Consider the following 21,811-nt stretch of genomic DNA (forward strand, 5'->3'; position numbering starts at 1 on the left):
CTGGTCGCCTGAGAGAGGCTGACCTTTCGCTGGGTTTCACAACCGCAGGATCCCTGAGCCACTGTTTCTGCCTCTTTTGTTAAGAAATGTGTCAGAAAGCATCCCCAGAAGCCTCCTTCCTTCAGGACAGATTTAGTAGGTCTCACTGCTGTGGAATGATGCCACCCACTGACCACTGTATTGCCATGAACAACTCATAGTGCCATCCACTGCCCTGCTGTGACAGCGCGTGAAGTGGTTGATTCTCTCTATAGTAGTGGGGAGGATTTGTAATGACCAATACTGAGAAGCAGAGGTGCGCTTGTCTGCCCAGCTTGCCCAGGTTCCCAGAAGCAGAACTTCCTGAATATCCTCACTGAATTAAATTAAGGGAGATTAAGGCTACAAGAAGCAGTCCATGTCCAGAGTAGTAATTTCTTGTGTTTATCATCTTTTCCTAGGTTATTGAGTTTGGGTTTCTGGGTACCTAAATGTATTTGCCTCTTTGAAAATCCAGTCTTCAAATCTGCAGCTGGGCCTCTGGGGGCCTATATACACCAGGTTAGAATTCCCATTCCATTAAATAAAAATAAAAAATCTTTCCAGAGGCAGCCCAATAGTTAAAGTGACCTCGTATCACAGTATATTGCATGTTGTCCAAGCGTATCTGCATTTTTTCTTTTTAATTTCCAGAGGGCAGGTGTGCACATTAGACAGACAGACAGAAGGGGAAACAGAGAAAGCACACACACACCCCAGTGCAGTATGGTCATGCTGTAATGTCTTCTCCTCCATCTCTCTATCATGTTGTGATTTTGGATATTGCACAAAGTGCCTGGTATGTTTTTGAAGCCAGGGCTGGGATTCAAACCATGGTTAGCCATGTGGGATCCAGCTTCCTTAACCACTAGGCATGGGGCTGGCCCCCAAGTGCAACCATTTAAAGGTCCCCTTTTACTCTCAAAGGTCCCAATTTGGATGATAAATTACAAGGGTTCTTCAAAAAGTCCATGAAAAATACGTATTATGAGAAAAAACTATGCTTAGATTTTTTTTCCCCTCCAAAATAAACTCATACTTGAACTCTATTTTCCGTGAACGTTTTGATGTCCTCTTGTATGTGTCTGGCCACATTTGCATACCCCTCCTTGTCCTGCTTGGCCCGTCCTTGCAGAGGACCATGCTCAGTGTGATACTAAATAAAGCCCACAGCCTCCCTTACTGATGCTCAAACTCAGTTCCAAAAAGCTTCTGGCACCAGTCATCCGGGGAACAATGTTGTCTGCCTAAACGCTTTTCCAAGGTTCCTCATTCTTTCCTTTAGATGCCATCTCTTGATTTGTATTTGGAATCACTCCAGGTATAGATTTCCGCCGGGAGTGGGAAGTGAGCAGGAACTGGACAGACAGCCAGCGAGCGTGAAGCTGAACGGGATGACCACCAGCTGCCACTGGCATTTCCTTGGGAGACTGTATTCCTTGGACTCCAGGTTTCTCCCCTCCTTTTCTCCAGGCTAGCAGTTGCCATGGCAACACAGTGTCTGAGAACTTCTAATTACATCTGTCTGCTTCTAGAACCCTACAGAGCCACACATATGGAGACTTCATTTAGCCTGGCGTTTCTTGCAGGGCGTTAACCCCTTCTGCATCCTTGAGCAAAGAATGATTGCCAAGATGCTAGAAACTTGACAGTTAATTTGCAGTCACACTGCCCCTAAAGAGTCCCAGAGCTATGTCCTTCTTTTAAAAGTGGAAACGAGGGGGCCAGCAGGTGGCGTGGTGATTCAGGGCACTGGACTCCCACATGGAGGACTGCTGTTTAAGTCCTGGACACTTGGTGGCTTGCTTGCTCTCTCTCTCTGTCTCTCTCTCTCTCTCTCTCTTCCTCTCTCTCTCTCTCTCTGTCCCTTGTCCCTCTCTGGTCAAATTAAAATAAATAAAGTTAAATAAATTCATTCTTAAAAAAAGAAAAAAAAAAGGAGAAACGCATGCTGCTGTGCTGTGCTGTGCTGAGTCTCCCAGCTCCATTGTGTTCTGGTCATCCCCGACCTCCTGCTGTCTCCCCGAGCCCTGCCGTTCTGCCAGATGGTCTCAGCCCTTAGTTCGATATCACTGCTCCTCTTTTTGCACCGAATTCCAGGAGAAATAAAGCACCTGTGTAAAACGAAGGCCTCACCCATTCCTGACAACTCACATTCCATGTTTTCCAGCTCACTACAAGGTGGGTCTAGGATAAGCCAGAGGGGAGTGGTTGAGACTTCCAGAATATTCTGAGTGTGGGGCATGACAGAGCAAGGCAAGAAGCATTTTTTTTTTTTTGGAGAGGTTTTTGCCATAGGGCACATGCGTTCACCAGACAGACAGACAGAGACAGAGAGACAGAAAGCGAGAAATCACCCCCCACAGGGGGGATGGCCACGCCACAATCCCTTCTCCATTCTCCTCTCGGGATCTTGGGCATGCACGCACACGCGCCCAGCATGAGTTTAAGCCACTGGGTCCGGGACTCGAACCACCGTCGACTACATGGGAGTCCAGAGACATAGCCATTACGCTAACTGCTGGTCCCAGCAAGAAGCATCTTTTTCTGGCCTTAGGAAGCTAACCAGCTGGCCTCCCCATACCTCGTGGGACAGCACAGGGGCCGGGATCCTGACAAACAGCTGCCTTGGGCTGTGGGCCCATTTTCACAATTGCTCTTGCCCTCTTCTCACATGCCCCCTTTGCTCTGCTGCTGCCTTTGTAGACCACTCAGGTGTCAGGCTGTTCCTTGGCTGCCCCACCCTACAGTTGCAGCCCCATCCAGTCTGCCTAGCTCTGGGGTACTTCCCATTCCTACGGGACCTCACCTTCTACCTTCTTTCCCTCCACCACGTTCCTGCTCTCAGCATGTCTCAGCTAGGTTATGCATTCATTGTGAACCAAGGAAACGACTGAGAGTCATTCCAGTGCCCTGGTGCTCACCCATCCACCTTGTCATACACACACACACACACACACACACACACACATACGTGCATGCATGCACACACATGCACACTGACACATACCTCCCCACGTTCTGTGGGTCTAACACAATATCTTCATTAGCAAAATCCCAGGTTGAATATTTGTGGCCTGGTAGAGTAGGGTGGAGCCTTTAGGCTATTTCTCCCAAAAGATGGGTCATGGGAGGAGCAGGAAGGGAGTAGGTGCGGGCACTGTGCCTGTCTGCCCCTGCCCCAGGTCCTCAGGGCTGTAAAGGTCAGTCCACCCTTCTATGCTTTCGACCAAGGGTGAGTGAGCAACTCCAAATACTGCGGCGGGGCCTATACACAACCATCAGATATAACCCTGGTCTTCCAGGAGCTTAGAGGGCAGCTGGAAAGATAACCTCTGCACAACCAATTATATTTTTAAAAAGTGAATGATCGAAATGAGTTCATACAAAGAGAAATCGAAGTGCTGAAAGGGAAGGAGGAATTCATACCAGTTGAAAGGAAAAGGTCACCGAGGATGAAGTGATGTCCTTTGAGCTAAGCCTTGAAGGGCAGGAAGAACTTGGGCAAGCCAGAAAATAAATCAGACTTCCCAGATGGTGACATTATTTTTTTTAGCTGGTCTTGCGGGACCTTCTCTGCCCATCTGAAGGTTAAAAAAGCTTCTCACAATACCTCATGGTACTGACATTTTCAAAGGGTAATGAGTTCTTATTTCAAAATGTAGAACCCCAGGAGCCTGTACCCTGTCCTTTATTTCAGTCTGCTTGAGACTTAAACCTGCTGTGGTTACCAGCTCTCTGTCACCACAGGCCATGAGAAGTGCAGTGTTTCTGAAGGCGAGGAGGCCACATGAACAACGAAGTCCCCCAGGAGAGAGGAAAAGGACTGAGCCACGTGCCAAAGACCTTGTTAAATGTGCCCAGGCTGATGACAGGGGCAGCATCCAATCCAGCTGGGTCACGTGACCCTCCTGGAGCGTGGTGGCTAAGCTTTTGGGTTGTGGGGGAACCGTGTCAACGGAAGTAATGGAAAGGATCTAGAGGTGTGATGGGGGACCATTCTCTAGCTCCAGAAAGTCCTGGAGCATGGTGGCTAAGCTTTTGGGTTGTGGGGGAACAAAACCGTGTCAACGGAAGTAATGGAAAGGATCTAGAGGTGTGATGGGGGACCATTCTCTAGCTCCAGAAAGCCAGCCGAGGTCTCTGCTGTGGCGCATTCTGTCCTTTGCAGGTGTGTAGAATCAGCAGCTGCCCAGGGACTCCCGACGTTCAGAGGCACACGGGGCTATGAGGGGTAGACCAGATACCTCTTAGGCTAATCCCTGTCTCTCCTGGGGGAATAAATATCACATCCATTCTGAATTCTGAAGAATGTGAGTCCTAAGAGGCTCAGGCTGGGAAGCATGGAGGCACAGGAATGTACAGGGATGCTTGTTCTGAGGTGGCAGGCGCTGCGGGGGTCCCCGAGAGCTGCCCTAGAGCTCTCTCCCCCGCTGACGTGAGGATATTGGGATCTGGGGGTGTGGGGCTTTCTTTTTTAACTTTCAAGCGACCATTTTCCTTGAACTACATGTGGAAATAATTAGAGCATGAATGCTGACTAAATGTGAGCCCCGGCAGCCCCAGACATAATTCAGTGACAGGTTCTTGGCAGGCGTGAAGAATTGTGAATCTCATGTGAATTTCCTTCAGCCATTCTCTCCTTTCTTTTCTGTCCTTTTTTATTTTTTTTTCTTGCAAGAAAAACACAAGTAGAATAAAAATGTTATTAATAGCATTTTGGGGGAGTAGAGGGTTCCACTCAGTTCACTAAGAGTGCAATCAGGCCACACTCAATTGGGGTCCTGGTACTGTGTCCCCGATTCCTCTGCGTGATCTCAGAGAGAAGGAAAAGGCTGTGCTCAGGAAAATGCTGACTGTGAGAGCCCCCAGAGCCCAGCGAGAGCCCGGCAGCAGCAGCTCGTGGCTCTGTGCATAGTGGCTCTCTGGTTTAGACACGTGGGTTAGCGTGCATGGGAGATCGAAGTTTGATATGCACCAACAGCTGCAGTGGTAATGTCCTGAGCTTTCAGGGCATTTGAAATCCAAGCAAATTCTAGTGAATAGAATTTGAACAATGTCAAAGACTTAGGCATCTCCTATGACTTCAGTGTTGTATAGATGAGGAAACTGAGGCTCAGAGAGGTCAAGCCTCTTCCTGTGGTCACTGATCAAGGCCTCTCTCCAGCCTCCAGCATCCGTTCTCCTCCCATGAGCCCTCACTGCCCTGCTTGATCTGCCCTGTGTGGTAACTGGTTCAGGTTTCAGTAGCAGTTGAAAGCTTGCCCTCTTTTGGCTGTTTCATTCTGGCATTTGCCAAACCATTTCTCGTACAGTGGCATTTGTCACCGTGTCTTGGAGCTCTCTAGACTTCCTGGTCTCCCTGGCAGCTCTCGGAATATTCCCGCTCTGCTTTCTTGGCTGCTTTGCCTTCGTAAGATCGTGCGGGCTGTTGACTGCACGAGAATGAGCGAGGGGCCGAATCCTAGCTGCACTCTGCTTGCCATGCCTGCACCCTGGCCTGGTGCCCTGATTGCGCAGAGGGGAAGGTGCGTTCCATGATTTGCACAGAGACCCCTGCGGGCTGGAGGCAGTATGTTCTCCTTCCCGTCCTCTGCCCCCCTTCCCTTCCTCTCCCCAGCCGCCCTCCGCCTTCCACTCCCGTCCTTTCCTCCTGAGCTCATTTGTTCCTCTGCCGCCGTTTCTCACTCCTACACAGGTGACGTCCAGATGTGCGGCTTTAGCCTTTAATTTCAGCTGTCAGTGGGCTGTCTTACTGTCCCCTTAGACTTGTGTCCATAGCTGACTCATCGTCACCTGCCCCACCCTCACCCAGCCCCTGCCCAGGGGTCCGTCTCGGTGCATGCCACCACCCTCCAGACTCTCACCAAGGCTCTCCGCAGCTCCCTGGGTTCTCTCCCTCTCCCCGATCCAGCTGTTAGACCTTGTTATTCCTTAGAGATTTCTCTTGAATTCCTTCCTCCTGTTTCCATGCCATACCACCCTCCTTGAGACTCACATGACCTCAGTCAGGCCCTTTCTGGTTGGCTTCCTTGTGCCCCAGCTCCTCCTCCCCTTTCCTTTGTCTGGACCACTGCAATGTTCCTTCCTGAGATCGTCCTGCTCCTAGCAGCCTTGCTATGCAGTGGGTAAGCGGAATGCATCAGGAGCTGGAGTCCCCCAACTGCGGTTCAAATTGCGGCACCGACAGCTTGAAAAACATGCTAGGCATGTGTGCGTGCGTGCGTGCCCCACGTGCTGATGGGATGCAAAAATGGAGAAGGGGTGGTGGTGTGACCACACCCATCAGGAGATTCTCTCTCTCTGTCTCTCTTGCTTGCACATGCCCTCTGGCAATTACAGGAAAAGGCACTCTTGTGCTCTAAAACCTACAGGTTTTCCATCCAGATACTGCCTTCCTTCAGGGCTTCGATCAAGTCCCATCTCTTCCATGAAGCCCCGCTCCTGGAGTCAGCCCAATCTCTGCAGGACTGCACTGTGTTAGTTCCATCACCCCAACCAGGACACTCCCATGCAGCGAGTCCATACCCACTGCTGCTTCTGGTTCATACCAGGGAGCTCATGCCATGCTGCTCCTGGGCCATTAGAGGTTAGCTGAGACTGGGGATGGACATGCATAAAGATCCTATTGGGGGTGGCCTGTCTCTCAGTCTCTCTTGCTCTCTCAGAAGAAATAAATAAATGTACTTTATTTAAAGAAGAAAATTTAGAAGAAAGAGCTAAGTATAAAAAATGTGAGACAGAGGGAACCAGCAGTTAGTGTAATGGCTATGTCGCTGGATTCCCACGTAGTCGACTGCGGTTTGCGTCCCAGACCCCGTGGCTTAAAACTCACACCGGGCGCGTGTGCGTGCGTGCCCAGGATCCCGAGAGGAGAATGGAGGAGAAGGGATAGCAGCGCGACCATCCCCCTGGGGGGTGATTTCTCACTTTCTGTCTCTATGTCTCTCTCTGTCTGTCTGGTGAGCGCACACGCCCTATAGCGAAAACCTCTCCAAAAAAAAGAAAAAAAAATGTGAGCCAGAGATGGCAAAGAGCAGCTGGGAAGATAAAGGACTTCCATGTGAGGATAGCCTCTGCTGGTTTAAATTCTTCAATCTCAAAAGGCAAACTCCGGGGCAGGCAGGTGGTAGGGTGCTTAAGGTGCTGGACTCCCACATGGCCTACCACAGTTAGAGTCCTGGACCTGGAGGCTTGCTTTCCTATTTTCCCTTTCTCTCTGTCTCTCTCTGGTCAAATAAACAAATAATAATGATGATGATAAATGAAATAAAATAATTCTTTAAAAAAGGCAAACTCGGGGCCAGCAGTTGGAGTAATGGCTATGTCGCTGGACTCTCATGTAGTCGACCATGGTTCGAGTCTCGGACACGGTGGCTTAAACTCATACCAGGTGTGTGTGCATGCCCAAGATCCCGAGAGGAGAATGGAGAAGGGATTGCAGCATGGCCATTTCCCCCGAGGGATTTCTTGCTTTCTATCTCTGTCTCTCTATCTCTCTCTTTCTGACAAGCGCACATGCCCTATAGCAAAAACCTCTCACAAAAAAAAAAGAAAGAAAAAAAGGCAAACTCTTAGAGAATGTGACCAGATTTGTGAAATAATAAAATAGTTAAGGGAAAGCACTGTTCCGTTTGAAACTTGAACACCGTCATCTCCAGGCACACAGTACATTATCGTATACGCCACGAGCAGGTGTCAGGACTGTGTTACATCCCATAAGCTGCGATGGAGGCCAGACGTAGAACGCAAAGGAGAATTAAATAATTCTTGACTGACAGGTCATATGGATTCTTCTTATATTAAAGCTGATTCTCCTGGGACCAGCAGTTAGCGTAATGGCTATGTCGCTGGACTCCCATGTAGTCGACTGCGGTTCGAGTCCTGGACGCGGTGGCTTAAACTCACACCAGGCACATGTGCATGCCCAAGATCCTGAGAGGAGAAGGGATTGCGGCGTGGCCACCCCCCCTGGGGGGTGATTTCTCACTTTCTGTCTCTCTGTCTCTCTCTGACTTTCTGGCGAGTGCATGCGCCCTACAGTAAAAACCTCTCCCCCCAAAAAAGCTGATTCTCTTGTGGTGAGGCATGCTTGGCGTGATGTCATGGAGCCCAGCCATACCTTCCTGGAAATGTCCTGAGTGCCTCTGTCGCTGGCCACCGACTCTGATACTAACCAGAATGGAATCCAGATCACATTTTAAAAAGTTACTTATTTGTAGACAGCCTTATTTAAGATATCATTGACATATGAGTTGTATGTATTTAAGCTGTCCAATTTGACATTTTGATATTCACATACAGTTCAGATCCTCCTCGACTCATGACGGGGTTACATCCTGATAATCCCATCCTAAATTAAAAATATCATATGTGGGAACCAGCAGTTAGCATAATGGCTATGTTGCTGGACGCCCACGTAGTCGACCGCGGTTCAGGTCCCGGACCCGGTGGCTTAAAACTCACACTGGGCATGTGTGCATGCGTGCCCAAGATCCCGAGAGGAGAATGGAGGAGAAGGGATTGCGGCGTGACCATCCCCCCTGGAGGGTGATTTCTCGCTTTCTGTCTCTTTGTCTCTCTCTGTCTGTCTGGCGAGTGCACGCGCCCTATAGTGAAAACCTCTCAAAAAAAAAAAAATGTATATATATATGTTGAAATGCACTTAATATGCCTAACCAGCCAAATCTCATAGCTTAGCCTGGCCTACGTAACATGTGCTCAGAACACTCACATTAACTTCCAGCTGGGCAAAATCCTCTTACCTAGGCTATTTTGTAATAAAGTGTTGAATATCCCAGGTACCTCATTGAATACCATACTGAAAGTGAAAGCCAGAATTGCACAGGGCCACTGCTCCATATCACGGCAGTGTCTCCTGCATATGGCCAACCTAGGAGAATATCGAAACTCAAAATTCGAAGTACAGTTTCTACTAAATGCATATCCCTTTCACACCATTGTAAAGTTGAAAAATTCTGTCACATGATTATCGGTCAGGGTCTTGTCTATACATTGTGAAGTGTTCACCAAATCAAGCTCATTAACATATCCCTACTTCTAGAGACGTGCCATTTCGTAGGTATGTGTTTGTGTGCGTGTTGAGAAGATTCACCACCTAACCTCTTAGCAAAATATAAGTATACAGTGCACATGGTTCACTGTCCTCACCATGCTGCACATTAGCTCTTCAGAAATGACTCCTCTTGCACAACTGGAACTATGTACCCCCAAACGACATTAAATGTAATTTTCTCAGGCAGGACACTTGTGGGTCTGAGAGAAGCCGAAATGCACAAGGTGAATCTACTTGAGTCTACTGGAGATAGGCCATATGTGCGTAAACTATTCAGTAGAGCGAATAGTACCCTAACATTACTCCAAAGGCCATCGTTGGAAAGATCTTGTTTATGAAGAAATAGCATAAATGGGACCAGCAGTTAGCATAATGGCTATGTCGCTGGACCCTCACGTAGTTGACCGCGGTTCGAGTCCTGGACCCGGTGGCTTAAACTCACGCCAGGCACGTGTGCGTGCATGCCCAAGATCCCGAGAGGAGAATGGAGGAGAAGGAATTGTGGTGTGGCCATGCCCCCTGGGGGGTGATTTCTCGCTTTCTGTCTCTTTGTCTCTCTGTCTGTCTGACGAGCAGACGCGCCCTATAGCAAAAACCTCTCCAAAAAAAGAAGAAAAAAAAAGAAATAGCATAAATGAAGAGTCAGATTTACTGTGAAGTCAATTAAGCTTCAGCTTCAGGCTTTTTTACTTGCAAAGCCCTTTGAAGGTCCTGTGCCCAATTTTGCATTCCTTGTTGTGTATTCTTTTTATCACAGAAGGTCCCCCAAATTGTGGACGCTTCAGACCCCACAAAACCTGGGTCTGGCCCTGGTGCCTTCCACTCTGAGATGGGAGATTACATATGAGCACATGTAAGGGACACTTAGAGTAGGGCTGGCACAAAGGCAGAGCCTACTGCCAACCACACTGAACCACCTCTCCTCCTCCCTCCCCCTTCCCTAGAAGATGTAGGATGGACACACCAACACATTCTTTTCAGAGAAACTTGGAGGCTAAATGTTGACACAGTGGTTACCATGACGTTCTGCAAGGCTGACCCGCAGGGAGGGTTCTGGGTTTGTGTCTGGAGACCTCCCTGAGTACACAAGACACGTGTGCCCGTCCAGAGCTGGCTGAGGCTGGGAGTGGGTGGCATCAGGAATCTGTTCAAGGTACGCTTGTTCTCTCTCTCTCTCGTCTCTTTTTTCTCTCATAGAAGAAATTTTTTAAAAAGAATAAAAGAATCAGGGAGGCTTGAGCAAGGTCATGTGATGCTTCGGCCAGACCAAAAGGTTCTAAAGCAGTTGTGTTCTCTCTCTTCTAGGCCTGTCCCCTCCAGAATGGCTGTCTGGGAGCAGCCAGCTATCACCCTCCTCAGATCTCCCCCCTCTCCCTAGTTCTGTAGATTCCTTTGTCCCCAGCTCCGTGGTACTCTCTGTATCTGAGGGGCCCTGGTGTTCCTGTGAAGTTTCCATGACTAATTCTGGCAAAGCAAGGAGAGCCTTTCTCACGTCAACAAAGCCTCTCTGTCACAGAATAGTGATCAGTGGAGCCAAAATTCCATCTTGGCATAAGTTGATTTTTTTTTTTTTAAAGAAAGTTGGAAAGGAGGGAAAGAATGGAGAAGAGAGAGCTGACCCAACTCATGTTCATGAAATGATGGTTTATTAAGGTGACAGTTTTATGGCTTTGGTTATAAGCTTTCTCTCCTGCCAAAGCACACCGTTTTCCAGAAATCATTTTACTTCAGAAGAGTTTTTTAAAATATTCAAAGTGTGTTTTATGTTCTGACTTAATGCTGCTTGGCTCAGACGCATGATCATTCCTACTGGCGGTTTTGCAAATAGCTTGCTTTTTCACTGGCTTGCAAAAGATCTTATTGTATTCCAAAAAAAATTTTTACTGTATTTATTTATTTATTTAGTATTCAAGACAGCACCTTTCTGGCTTTGATTTCTAAAAGGACAGAGCAGTTCAGTAGAAAGAAGTTAGAATTAAAGTCTGGCGACCTGAGCCCAGGACCCAGCTCTGCAGTTTTGAGATCTCAAACCAATCTCTTGTAGCTGTGAGCATTAGTTCCATCTTCATCATACTGTGGAAGGGCCTGAGAGGAAACCCTTGGCTGTCTATGTTTAAAGGTTTTGAGAATCGGGCAGCCCCCTTGGCCTTGTAGTTTACGGAGCCAAATCCCACATAGCTGACTGCAGTTCAAATCCCAGCCCTGGAGTCATGAGAAACATGCCCTATGCATGTGCCTGTGTGCCCCAACTCCCAACAGGATGGAGAAATGGAGGAGAAAGGATCATAGTGTGACCACACACTTTTAAGAGGGTACCTCCTCCTTCTCAGTCTCTGGCAGGTGCATGCGCTCTCTGGCCAAAAGAGAAGAAAAAAAGGGATTTGAGAATCAAAAGTGAGAGTAAAAATGGCAAATTAATCAAAATGTCTATACGAGTATGAGCTGTCATTACCATGTACTGGCTGACAGTTGCTTGGAGAGAAAGTTTCTACCAGGTAGATATGAGGAGTGCTCTTGGTGCAGCGTGAAGACCTGCTCAGAGCATACGTGTGAAAACAGCGTGGAGGCCAGTCGGGGCGTGGTACAGAGGGTAGAACTAGGAACCTGATGTTTCTCCACTGGAAGGCAGAGATTTTATTGACTTTTTAGCAATATATCTGAGTGTCCACAGTTCCAGAGCATACCTCCTACCCCTCTTAATCACACTATTGCCAGTGCATTTAGATTTAGGAGTTCATGCGTTCTTTTTCTTTTCCTTTCTTCCTTTCTTTTCTTTCCTTTTTTAGGGCTTCCCCCCCCCCCGAGAGATTTTTGCTTTAGGGCACATGCACGGTCGCTCACCAGAGAGACAGAAACAGAGAAACAGAAAGCAAGAAATCATCAATCACCCACTGGGGGGATGGCCACGCCGCAATCCCTTCTCCATTTTCCCCTCAGGATTTTGGACACTCACACATAGGTGCCCATCATGAGTTTTAAGTCTCCTGGTCTGGGACTCGAACTGTGGTTCACTGTGTGGGAGTCCAGCTACATAACCTTTACGCCATCTGCAGGTCCCAAGGAGTTCATGCTTTAATAATAATAGACCAGCCTCTCACTCAAGAATATGCGTGTGCCAGTGTGATTATCAGTGCATCAGTGAAATTCTCAGCCAGCTGTGGGCCCTAAAGTCATTATGGTGGTAGAACAAACAGTTGTATTTCATTTGTGTGAACTGCGTCGCACCCTGTGACTTCACCCTGTGCCAGCCCTGTAGCTGTCCACAGCTCACTCCTTTGATTGTACCCCGTGATGGAACATCGAGGCTCTGGAGTCAGGTCAACCTGTCTTCATTCCTGACTCAGCTCTCACTAGTTGTGTGGCCTCCGTGCATCACAGATTTTCTCTGTTGTGCTCTTCATTCTTTCTATGGGGCTGAAAATACAGAAATCTATGCAGGCACTGTGCGATCGGAGATCTCAGTGCAAAGCCTCACTAGTGGTAGGTGGTGTGGTTCATATGATCCCTGGGGCCCTTGGCCCTAGGTTGCTGCCCCAGACCCCCCAGGTTTCCTTGCCTCCAGCCTCTCCATCCAGGCTACACTGCACTTTGAATTGAAAGGGAGCTGATGCAAACTCACATCCCAAAACACCACCTGGTCATGTCACCTACCTAGTCCTCAACTTTCCAAGGTCCTCTCTACCAAGCGGATCCATGGAGAGCCCCTCAATCAGCTGGGGAGATCAGCCTCTCTCCCCGCCACCACCTGCCACCCACTGTCTCTCTCTGTTCCTCATCCTGGTCCTCTCCACCAGGTAGCCATCGCCCTGACCCCAGGCATGGTCCTGCTGCAGTCATCCCCTCATGGTGCACTCCCCTACTCAGAATCAGTCTCTCAGCAGATGGGTAAAACTACCACCACCTTAAGGAACTTTCTAGAAGCCTCAGGAATGAGTGCACCTGACACTCCCACTCTCAGAAAAGATGGGACTTAGAGAATGGTGTCCAGTGACACAAAGAGGCCACGTCTCTGGAGAAAATCTTCATTGTTCTGCACTGAAGGATGGTCCTGAGCGGGGAGGATCTGGAGGGCTGTGAGAGCTGCAGGTCAGACCTTCTCCCCAGTTTGGCGAATAATCACCCTGCCTGTGCTGGTAGGGAGCCCAGCCTCTTCTCCCACACCCCACCCCACCCCCAGCCCCACTTCCTCGGATGAGGAGCTGGGCGGAGCTGTGGGAGCCAGGACCGCATTCTGCATTGCAGCTCTGGGCTGTGCAAGACAAAGAGAGAGATTGCCACCTACTGACCGACAAGCCACCTGCAAAGAGAAAAGACTGTGGAACTAGTGGCTCCCCCCTTCTCTCTGTGCTCCCTACACAGGCCACTGAGGATCACCCGGCCTTCTGTTCTTTCCATTCAGTCAGTCCCCCTGCCCTCGCATTGCCACGCCAGTGTAAGGCAAGACAGGGAGAAATGGGGACGTGACAGCTCAAGGTAGTGATGACAGCCCCTCGGGGGGAAGTTACCTGAAAGTCATTTGCCCACTGTAATAATGGCCACCGTCAGTGTGTGACAGACATTCTGCTGCAGGTGGGGCATCTGCTTAAGTCTCACAACAGCCCTCTAAGGAGCAGCACCACCATGTTACACATGAACCGAGGTTTAAAGGGAGGGTACCTTGCCCACAACCCTGGTGAGTAAGGCCTGGAGATGGGATGTGGTAATTCAGATCAGACTCTACTGTGCTCTTAAAGCATTCCCCCAACGCTTGCTAATTATGCAGCTCACATCCCCCTGTCATTTCCTCAACCTAAGTTATTTGGGCATGAAAATAAATCAGATATGAGACTGTTTTTCCTTTGCTTGGGCAGAATCTTAACTCTGTCCTATTTTGATTATTTAAGGCTCAGTTTCCTCATCTGTAAAGTGAGAATAGTAATGTTGTATGTGTAACTTAAAAATCAGTTGATGATGCCAGATGTTTACGTATGGGAGCGTATTTGTTATTTAAAGATTTGGGTTCCAATCCTAGCTCCTCATTTTTAACTTTGGATAAGTTATTTGGCCTTCCCGATCGTCAGTTTTATCATCTATAAACCGGGCTTAATAATACTATATGTTCTTGCAGGGTTATTTGCACAGTGAGATGAGATCACATGCGTGAAAACACTTCATAAATTTTCATTGTACTATTCAGATATCAGTTGTTACAATATCTGTTTCTTTTTTAATAAAACTTTTTAAAATAATTACTTTATTTAATTGTATTCATCATCATCATTATTATTTTAATTTGGCCAGAGAGAAACAGAGATAGAGAGAGAGAGGGAAAGTAAGAAAGCAAGCCACCAGGTCTGGGACTTGAACCATTGTTGGCCGTGGTTAAGTCCAGTGCACTTAACCACCATGCCACCTGCTGGCCCTGGTATCTGTTTCTTCAAACGGATTTTCTTTTTCTTTTAGTTTATTTATTTATTGAGCAAGGAAGTGAGAGAGAGAAGGAGGGGGTCTTCAGACTCTGTTCCACCCCCAGGCTCCACTGACCCAGATCACAGGGCCACGGGCTCAATCCTGTGTGCTCAAGGTCCCAGGGCACAAAGCCAGGACCTTTCCCATGGACCTCACCTGGCTCCTTCAAATGGACTTTTAAGAACTATTCTAAAAAAATGACTTGGGTTGAATTCAACCTGTAAGTAAACACTTGATTTATTTTTACTTTTTTGTTTGTTCATTTGTTTTTGCTATAGAGTACATGCAGAGAGAAACACAGAGAAGAAAGTGAGAAATCACCTTCCAGAGGGAGAGCGACACTAAAATCCCCTCTTCCCTATTTTCCTCTCTGGATTTTGGGCACATGTGCCCGGTGTGTTTTTCAAGCTGCCAGGTCTAGGACTTGAACTGCTCAGTCAGCCATAGGGGTCTAGCTGCCTTAAGCATCACACCTCTGGCTGGCCTCCCAAAGCTTTTATTTTTTAATACATGCCCAAAACAATAATTTAAAATAAAAGGAGTGTCTGTAAATGCTACAGACTATTCTGCAGGAAGCGCCAGAAGGCATTCCCTCTAATAACACATTCCGAAGGAGCTTGCTTTCCAGTCTGTGATCTGTGATACGCTTCCAAGTTTCTCAGCCTCACAGAGCTGGGCTGGTGTTTACCTGCGTTTGACAGGTGAGGAAAGGTGAGGCTCAGAGAATCGCAATGACTAGTTAGGGACATGCTGCAGCTTAGTGGAGGTGTGGGTGTTTGCCTGTGGGGCTGTGTGCTTGTGTGTCTTTGAGTACAGTTACGTGTCTGAGCATGCTTTTTACACAGTGTGATCTGTAATTCACGTGACACGCCCATGGAGGGTACATACTTGTCTATCCTTTGGTCAGTGTCACTTTATGGAGGGGAAAGGAGAAGGTAATCTTTTCTGAGATTTTGCACGCGGGTCAGCAGGAGCCCCTTCCTTTTTCTTTATGGTGTGGCTTTACATTCCAGGGCAGTTTCCACCAAAGGGCCGTGCCTAGAGAATGGATTGATTTTTATTTCCACTTCCTGTTTAGGAAATAACAGCTCTCCAGTTCTCCTAGCCTTCTGGGAATTACTTCCTCTTTTCTTCCCTGCCTGCCAGCTTTATTGAATTCTCCTTAGCAACATCCAAAAACGAATTGGTTTAGCAACAGCAGGTGAACCAATGAAGTGGGAGAATGAGAAGGGTTTCTAGACCAATAGGAGTCCTGCAGGACAGGCAAGCAGGCTTAGGAGAGAAAATAATAATCTGCAGTTTGCAAAGCAGCCTCTGGGTGGCAGCAGATCAGCTATATTGGACAGAGTCCCTGAGCTCTCAAGTGTCGGCTTTGTTTTTGCCTTTTTAAACCTAGTGTGAATGTAAGAAGTGTACCCACTGTTAGAAATTTTATGTACAAGCCTTCTGAGTGTGAGTTCTCTGTATAACGTGGTAGACGTGGCCTGGAGGATGGATTCTTGGTTCCCATCCTTGCCTTTACTACAGCCATCCCATGACTCAATCATGGCCCCTGCCATCTTGGCTGGTTCTGTCACAGCCAAAGCTAGTCCAAGAGAAGGTCTGGAGAAATCTGTTCTCTTTTGTTTAACCACTGCTGCTGCTAGTTGAGTGGAAAGTGAGGTGGGGTTGACTTTCTGCCCTCAGTGAGCCTGGAAGGAATGTGCCACTGACAGATCGACACCTACTGGTAATTACCACGTTCCCTGGCACATAGACGGAGACCATTCCTGTCCTGTTAGTTCGCTGCCTGTGTCTGAGCAGGTATGCCTGACCAGGAAGTGGCTTGAGGATAGTTCTGTTCTCATTTGGCGGTTTGCCCTCTTATTCTTGAAGCCAGGGGCTGACATGGACAGGGTTAACTGGGACCATAGCAAGATACCAGCAAACCCATGTTTCCCCTGGTATTTTAACCATCCTCCTTTTGCCTTTTGAGATGATACTGCCTTGAATAGCATTCAGTGAGGTTCGGGTCCTTCGGACATTCACATCTCTCCAATATTTCCATTTCTGCCTGGCTAACTTTTCTAGTCCTCTAAGACTCGGGTAAGGTGTTATATCTTCACAGCTGCACTATAGGTCTCCACCCTCCAACTCCCTGGCGCTCTTGTTGCACTTGTGTATTGCTTTCTAGATGTCTCTTTTTTTTTTTTTTTGAGTTTCCTCTGAAAGTCACAGAGCTTCTTGAGGACAAGGACTGTAGTTTTGTATCTCCAGCCTTTAGCATGGTATTGGCATAAAATAGGGGCTCAGTAAACATTTCTAGGGTAACACACACCTGCACGTGGTGTGTGGTTAAGGTGCTGCATCCCACATGGCCAACTTTGCGGGTCAAGACCACCCTGGGCATGTGTGCAGGCATGCCCAAAATTCCAAGGGGAAAATGAAGGAAAAGCTATTGTAGTGTGGCCATCCTCCTGTGGGGGCGGGAGTATTTCTCACTTTTCCCCTCTCTCTGTCTCTCCATAAAAATTTTAAAAAATAAATAAACAATTTTTTAGAAGAAATGAAAAATGGAAGAAAGGAACTCTTGCTCTTCAAGAAACAGTCTTAGGAATTCAGCAGTACTTGCTCAGGGACCAGGGCAATGCCCAGAAGTGACACTGGCTGTTGGGAGTTGAAGTCAAAACTTTAACACTGTGAGCCATGATTCCACATCAAAGTGGACTCCTGAAAAGTAATCACTATCCATTGACTCATTCCAAGACTTCAACACCATGAGCCATGATTCCACACCAAAGTGGAAGCCTGAAATATAGTCACCACCCGTTGACTCATTCCGTGGGGCTCACGTAGTAACATGGTCTCCTTTATGATCTGTGTTGTAGGAAGAACTCAGGAGCAAGTCCAAGGTCTGTGCCAATGTGTTCTGTGGAGCGGGCCGGGAGTGTGCGGTCACAGAGAAGGGAGAGCCCACCTGCCTCTGCATTGAGGTAAGTCCTGATGTCAGGGGCCAGAGGATAGGGCCATGGCCTCCTTTCCTGGAGCTGCCAGTCAGCAGGTGTTGCCAACTATTTCATCATCCTTATAAAAGTACATCTTGTCCATCTGAGAGACTTGGAATTTTTTTCATAGGGGTTAAAAATTAGGCATCTGATTTTTTTTTCTTTTTAAAATATGTTTACCTTTATGAGATTTTTTAAATTAAAAAATAATAATAATTGCTTTACTTAAGTCCAATAGTACAGGTATAAAATTAATACTCTCTTTCCATAGCCCTCAAATGCTGTTATTCTGGAATAACCAATAACGGATGGTATGTTTAGTATGTTTTGTTTCCCATGTGTTTTTTCCTATGCTACTGTAATTGTGGGGTTTGCCCCTACTTTATACCAAAATGGGATCATAATATTTCTAGATATAGGTATTTGCAGTTCCTATTTTGCACTCACTATATCACCAACACTTGATCATTTTTAAAGTAGTCTCCTATTTAATAATAGGAAAAAACTAAGTTAATTAAATTGTTTTTTCCTCAGGTGAACATTTAGGTGGCCTGTGGTTTGTTTACCATGCAAGCAGCACCTCATGCAAATGCCCTTACATGCTGCCACCTTTGTTTCTGTAGGATTGCCATGAGGACCTGCTAAGTCAAACAATATACAAATTCTTAAAAATAATAGCTAAAATGCTGGCTTTGAAGGGTTGGTTTGTTTTTTCAATGATCTTTAAAAAGCAAAGTGAAACTCTGAGAAATATTTATTTCGTAGACAGGATTCTGATAAATTCCTGGTCTTCTGGTGAACTTAAATGCCTTGAGTATGTGTCTCTTTTTTTTTTTTTCTAAAGTAAGAAATCAGCCCCTAGAAGGGGATGGCTATGCCATAGTCCCTTCTCCATTGTCCTCTCAGAATTTTGGGCAGGAACACACACCTGGCATGATTTTCAAGCTGCTTTGTCCAGGACTTTGAACCATTCAGTTGGCCATGTGGGATTTAGCCACCTTAACTTCTGTGGCACCTGATGGCTTGTGTTTTTTGTTTTTTGTTTTTTGTTTTTTAAATCTCCCTTCTAACAAGCCAACCCATAGCCTGGAAACACATGTCTTTCTGTAAATAAATACACTTGCCTTAGCCTCCAGATTAGGAATCCTGACTTACTGCCCCAGAAGGGAACTGCTTCCACAACAAAAGGGCCAGCACGGTAGCGTGTTAATAACTATTTTAAGATATATATATGTGCAGCTTCATTATAATATTTATAACTGCTTTATGTTTGAACTTTAATAATAAAAGTTCAAAGAAAGTGTTTTTCAAAACAAAAAAAGAAACAAACATCAATGAAAACCAGACCCTGCAGGGATCCATTTGCCCTGGGGCTCCTCACCCGGAGTATCGCTGGCCACAGCAGAAGCAGGAGCTCCCCGTGGAGTTAGGATCTGGAACCCTGATGTCTGGCCTCAGCTCGGCCACATCCAAGTGTGCGGTTTTGAGCAATCGAGTCCCCACTGGATGCCATGGAGACGGAGCCCCTGTCTGACTTTGCTCCGCCCCCAGCACCAAGCAGCACTCCATGACCTATTTTGGTTAGGGAAGAGATGAAGTCTGTCTCTCTGGTGTCCTCATCTCTCACTTGGAAAGGTGGGGCTACCTTCCAGCTCCAGAGCTCTGTGCTTTTTCTGTCGCGTCTGCTCGTCGTGACCCCTTCGTTAGGTCTGAGCTGAGCTTGCTTCCCTCGCCCTTTTTGTAAAAGCCATGAATCTAAAGAACTGAGCTTGCGTGTGATCTTGGCACCATCAGAAGGCAAAGCAGAACCTAGCTGCCAAATGCCCTTTATCCTATTTCCCCGTCCATAACAATCCTCTGTAGTACTTCACAGAGACCCAGCTGCCCCATCTCCAGCTTCATGACAGGGATTCTGAGAGTGGGAAGAAAATGAAACGGCATCTAAACACAGAACACAGCAAGAGATCCTTATAGTTAGACCCGAGAATTGAACTGGAGAGTGTGTGTGTGTGTGTGTGCGCGCGTGTGTGCATGCACACGTGTTTCTGCCTGCCTGTCAGACTCGCTACATTTCTCAGCTCCATTTGTCATAGAATGTTAGAATTTAAGGGATTTACATCATCAAAAGACATTGCATGACTTTTTTTCACATCCCTGACTGCATTGCAATGCCCTTTCTTCTAATTTGGTAGGAAGGAGGGTCTGCTTCTTCCCTGAATAGAAGATATGACCCTGAACCAAGACTGGCTCAGAGGGTGATAGGGGTACTCCAGCATGAGTGGGAGGGTCACTGATGGCCAGAGCTGGGGTTCCCTGTGCCCTTGTGGGGAGAGGCCTCAGCTTTTCTGTGGCAGGGGTTGCCCTCACAGCATGGCCGTGTGTCCTCACGTGCTCACATGTGTGTGGGCTTCGGTGACTGCACGCACCTCCCTGGGGTCTGTTTCAGCAATGCAAACCTCACAAGAGGCCTGTGCGCGCGTGTGCATGCACACGTGTTTCTGCCTGCCTGTCAGACTCGCTACATTTCTCAGCTCCATTTGTCATAGAATGTTAGAATTTAAGGGATTTACATCATCAAAAGACATTGCATGACTTTTTTTCACATCCCTGACTGCATTGCAATGCCCTTTCTTCTAATTTGGTAGGAAGGAGGGTCTGCTTCTTCCCTGAATAGAAGATATGACCCTGAACCAAGACTGGCTCAGAGGGTGATAGGGGTACTCCAGCATGAGTGGGAGGGTCACTGATGGCCAGAGCTGGGGTTCCCTGTGCCCTTGTGGGGAGAGGCCTCAGCTTTTCTGTGGCAGGGGTTGCCCTCACAGCATGGCCGTGTGTCCTCACGTGCTCACATGTGTGTGGGCTTCGGTGACTGCACGCACCTCCCTGGGGTCTGTTTCAGCAATGCAAACCTCACAAGAGGCCCGTATGCGGCAGCAATGGCAAGACCTACCTCAACCACTGTGAGCTGCATCGGGATGCCTGCCTCACTGGATCCAAAATCCAGGTGGATTATGATGGACACTGCAAAGGTAAGGTGTGCTCTCAGCTCCACCTCAGGATGGCGGCCGTGGGGATGTGGGGAGAGGGCAGAGCAGGGTGACCTGGTCGACCACGCGACCATTCTTCTGTGACCAAGGCCACCCAAAGCCATGGATGGCCTGGATGGCCCAGGCCTCTGCCTGGTTTCCTGCATAGACTCTCAGGGAGGCGGGTGGGGTGGTTTCCAGCACTGTCTACAGCAGGATAGAAGTGGTGACCACATTGATGATAATGAGGAAGTCCTTAAACAAATGCTGTACCTTTCCAGGAAGCAGGCACATTTTATTTTTTCCATACTTCTTTCACTTGGGCACCTCTCAACCCTGGTAGTACCATGTTCCCTCCACTGTGCACTCAAACCATCGCCGTTAGAGTAAGAGGGCAAGGATCCCAAGCTTGTCGCTGACGAGACACCAGCCCCCTGCCGAGCGACAGTGCTGCCCTGCTCCTCTCGGCTTTGACCTTGCAGGAGAAAGGAGAAGCAGTTCCCCAGGTATTTCCTTGCCCAGAATGATTTTCCACCTGCATTCACGAAATCCCAGCAACCCCTCAACCCAGCAGGAGGAGATGTGAGAACAGGAGGGCAACTCATGGGTCCCAAAATGTCAGAGAGCAGGAAAGAAGAGGTCCCCGTCCTTGGGCCCTGGCAGAAGGAAAGAGGCCATGTGTCAAGGCAGAATCATGAGCAGGTTGCAAATGGTCCCAAGTGTGGGGCGATTTTAGTCCTAGACATACTTGAGAAAATTGAGGCTCAGAGAGGTTAAGTAAACTTTCTTCTTCACTTCCTATTACACCTTTCCTTCTCTTTTTTTTTTTTTGGAGAGGTTTTTGCCATAGGGCGCGTGCGCTCGCCAGACAGACAGAGAGAGACAGAAAGCAAGAAATCACCCCCCCCCCGGGGGGATGGCCACGCCACAATCCCTTCTCCTCCATTCTCCTCTTGGGATCTTGGGCACGCACGCACACGTGCCTGGCGTGAGTTTTAAGCCACTGGATCCGGGACGCGAACCGCGGTCGACTATGTGGGCGTCCAGCGACATAGCCATTACGCTAACTGCTGGTCCCACACGTTTCCTCCTTTTGTCTTGCAGAGAAGAAACCTGTGAGCCCGTCTGCCAGCCCTGGTGAGTGCCTGTTTCTCTACAGTGTGCGTCGTAAGGAGGAAATCCTTTCCGTGACAGGAATGTTGTGGTCTACAATTTCTGCCTAGCTCATGAGACCTTCTGTGACAGAACTTGTGACCCGG

General features: G+C 47.9%; 1 protein-coding gene across 1 annotated transcript in view; it reads left to right on the top strand.

Moving 5' to 3' along the window:
* The window catches only part of FSTL1 (follistatin like 1), a 64,099-nt gene that overhangs the window by 24,100 nt on the left and 18,188 nt on the right, over positions 1-21,811 (top strand). Inside the window, exons 3-5 of the mRNA XM_006146710.3 lie at positions 17,410-17,514; positions 20,426-20,555; positions 21,657-21,689. Of these exons, the coding sequence (XP_006146772.1) occupies positions 17,410-17,514; positions 20,426-20,555; positions 21,657-21,689 (268 nt within the window). The remainder of the gene's footprint in view (positions 1-17,409; positions 17,515-20,425; positions 20,556-21,656; positions 21,690-21,811) is intronic.

This window comes from Tupaia chinensis, unplaced genomic scaffold, assembly GCF_000334495.1.
Source record: "Tupaia chinensis unplaced genomic scaffold, TupChi_1.0 Scaffold000185_1, whole genome shotgun sequence".
NCBI lineage: Eukaryota > Metazoa > Chordata > Mammalia > Scandentia > Tupaiidae > Tupaia > Tupaia belangeri.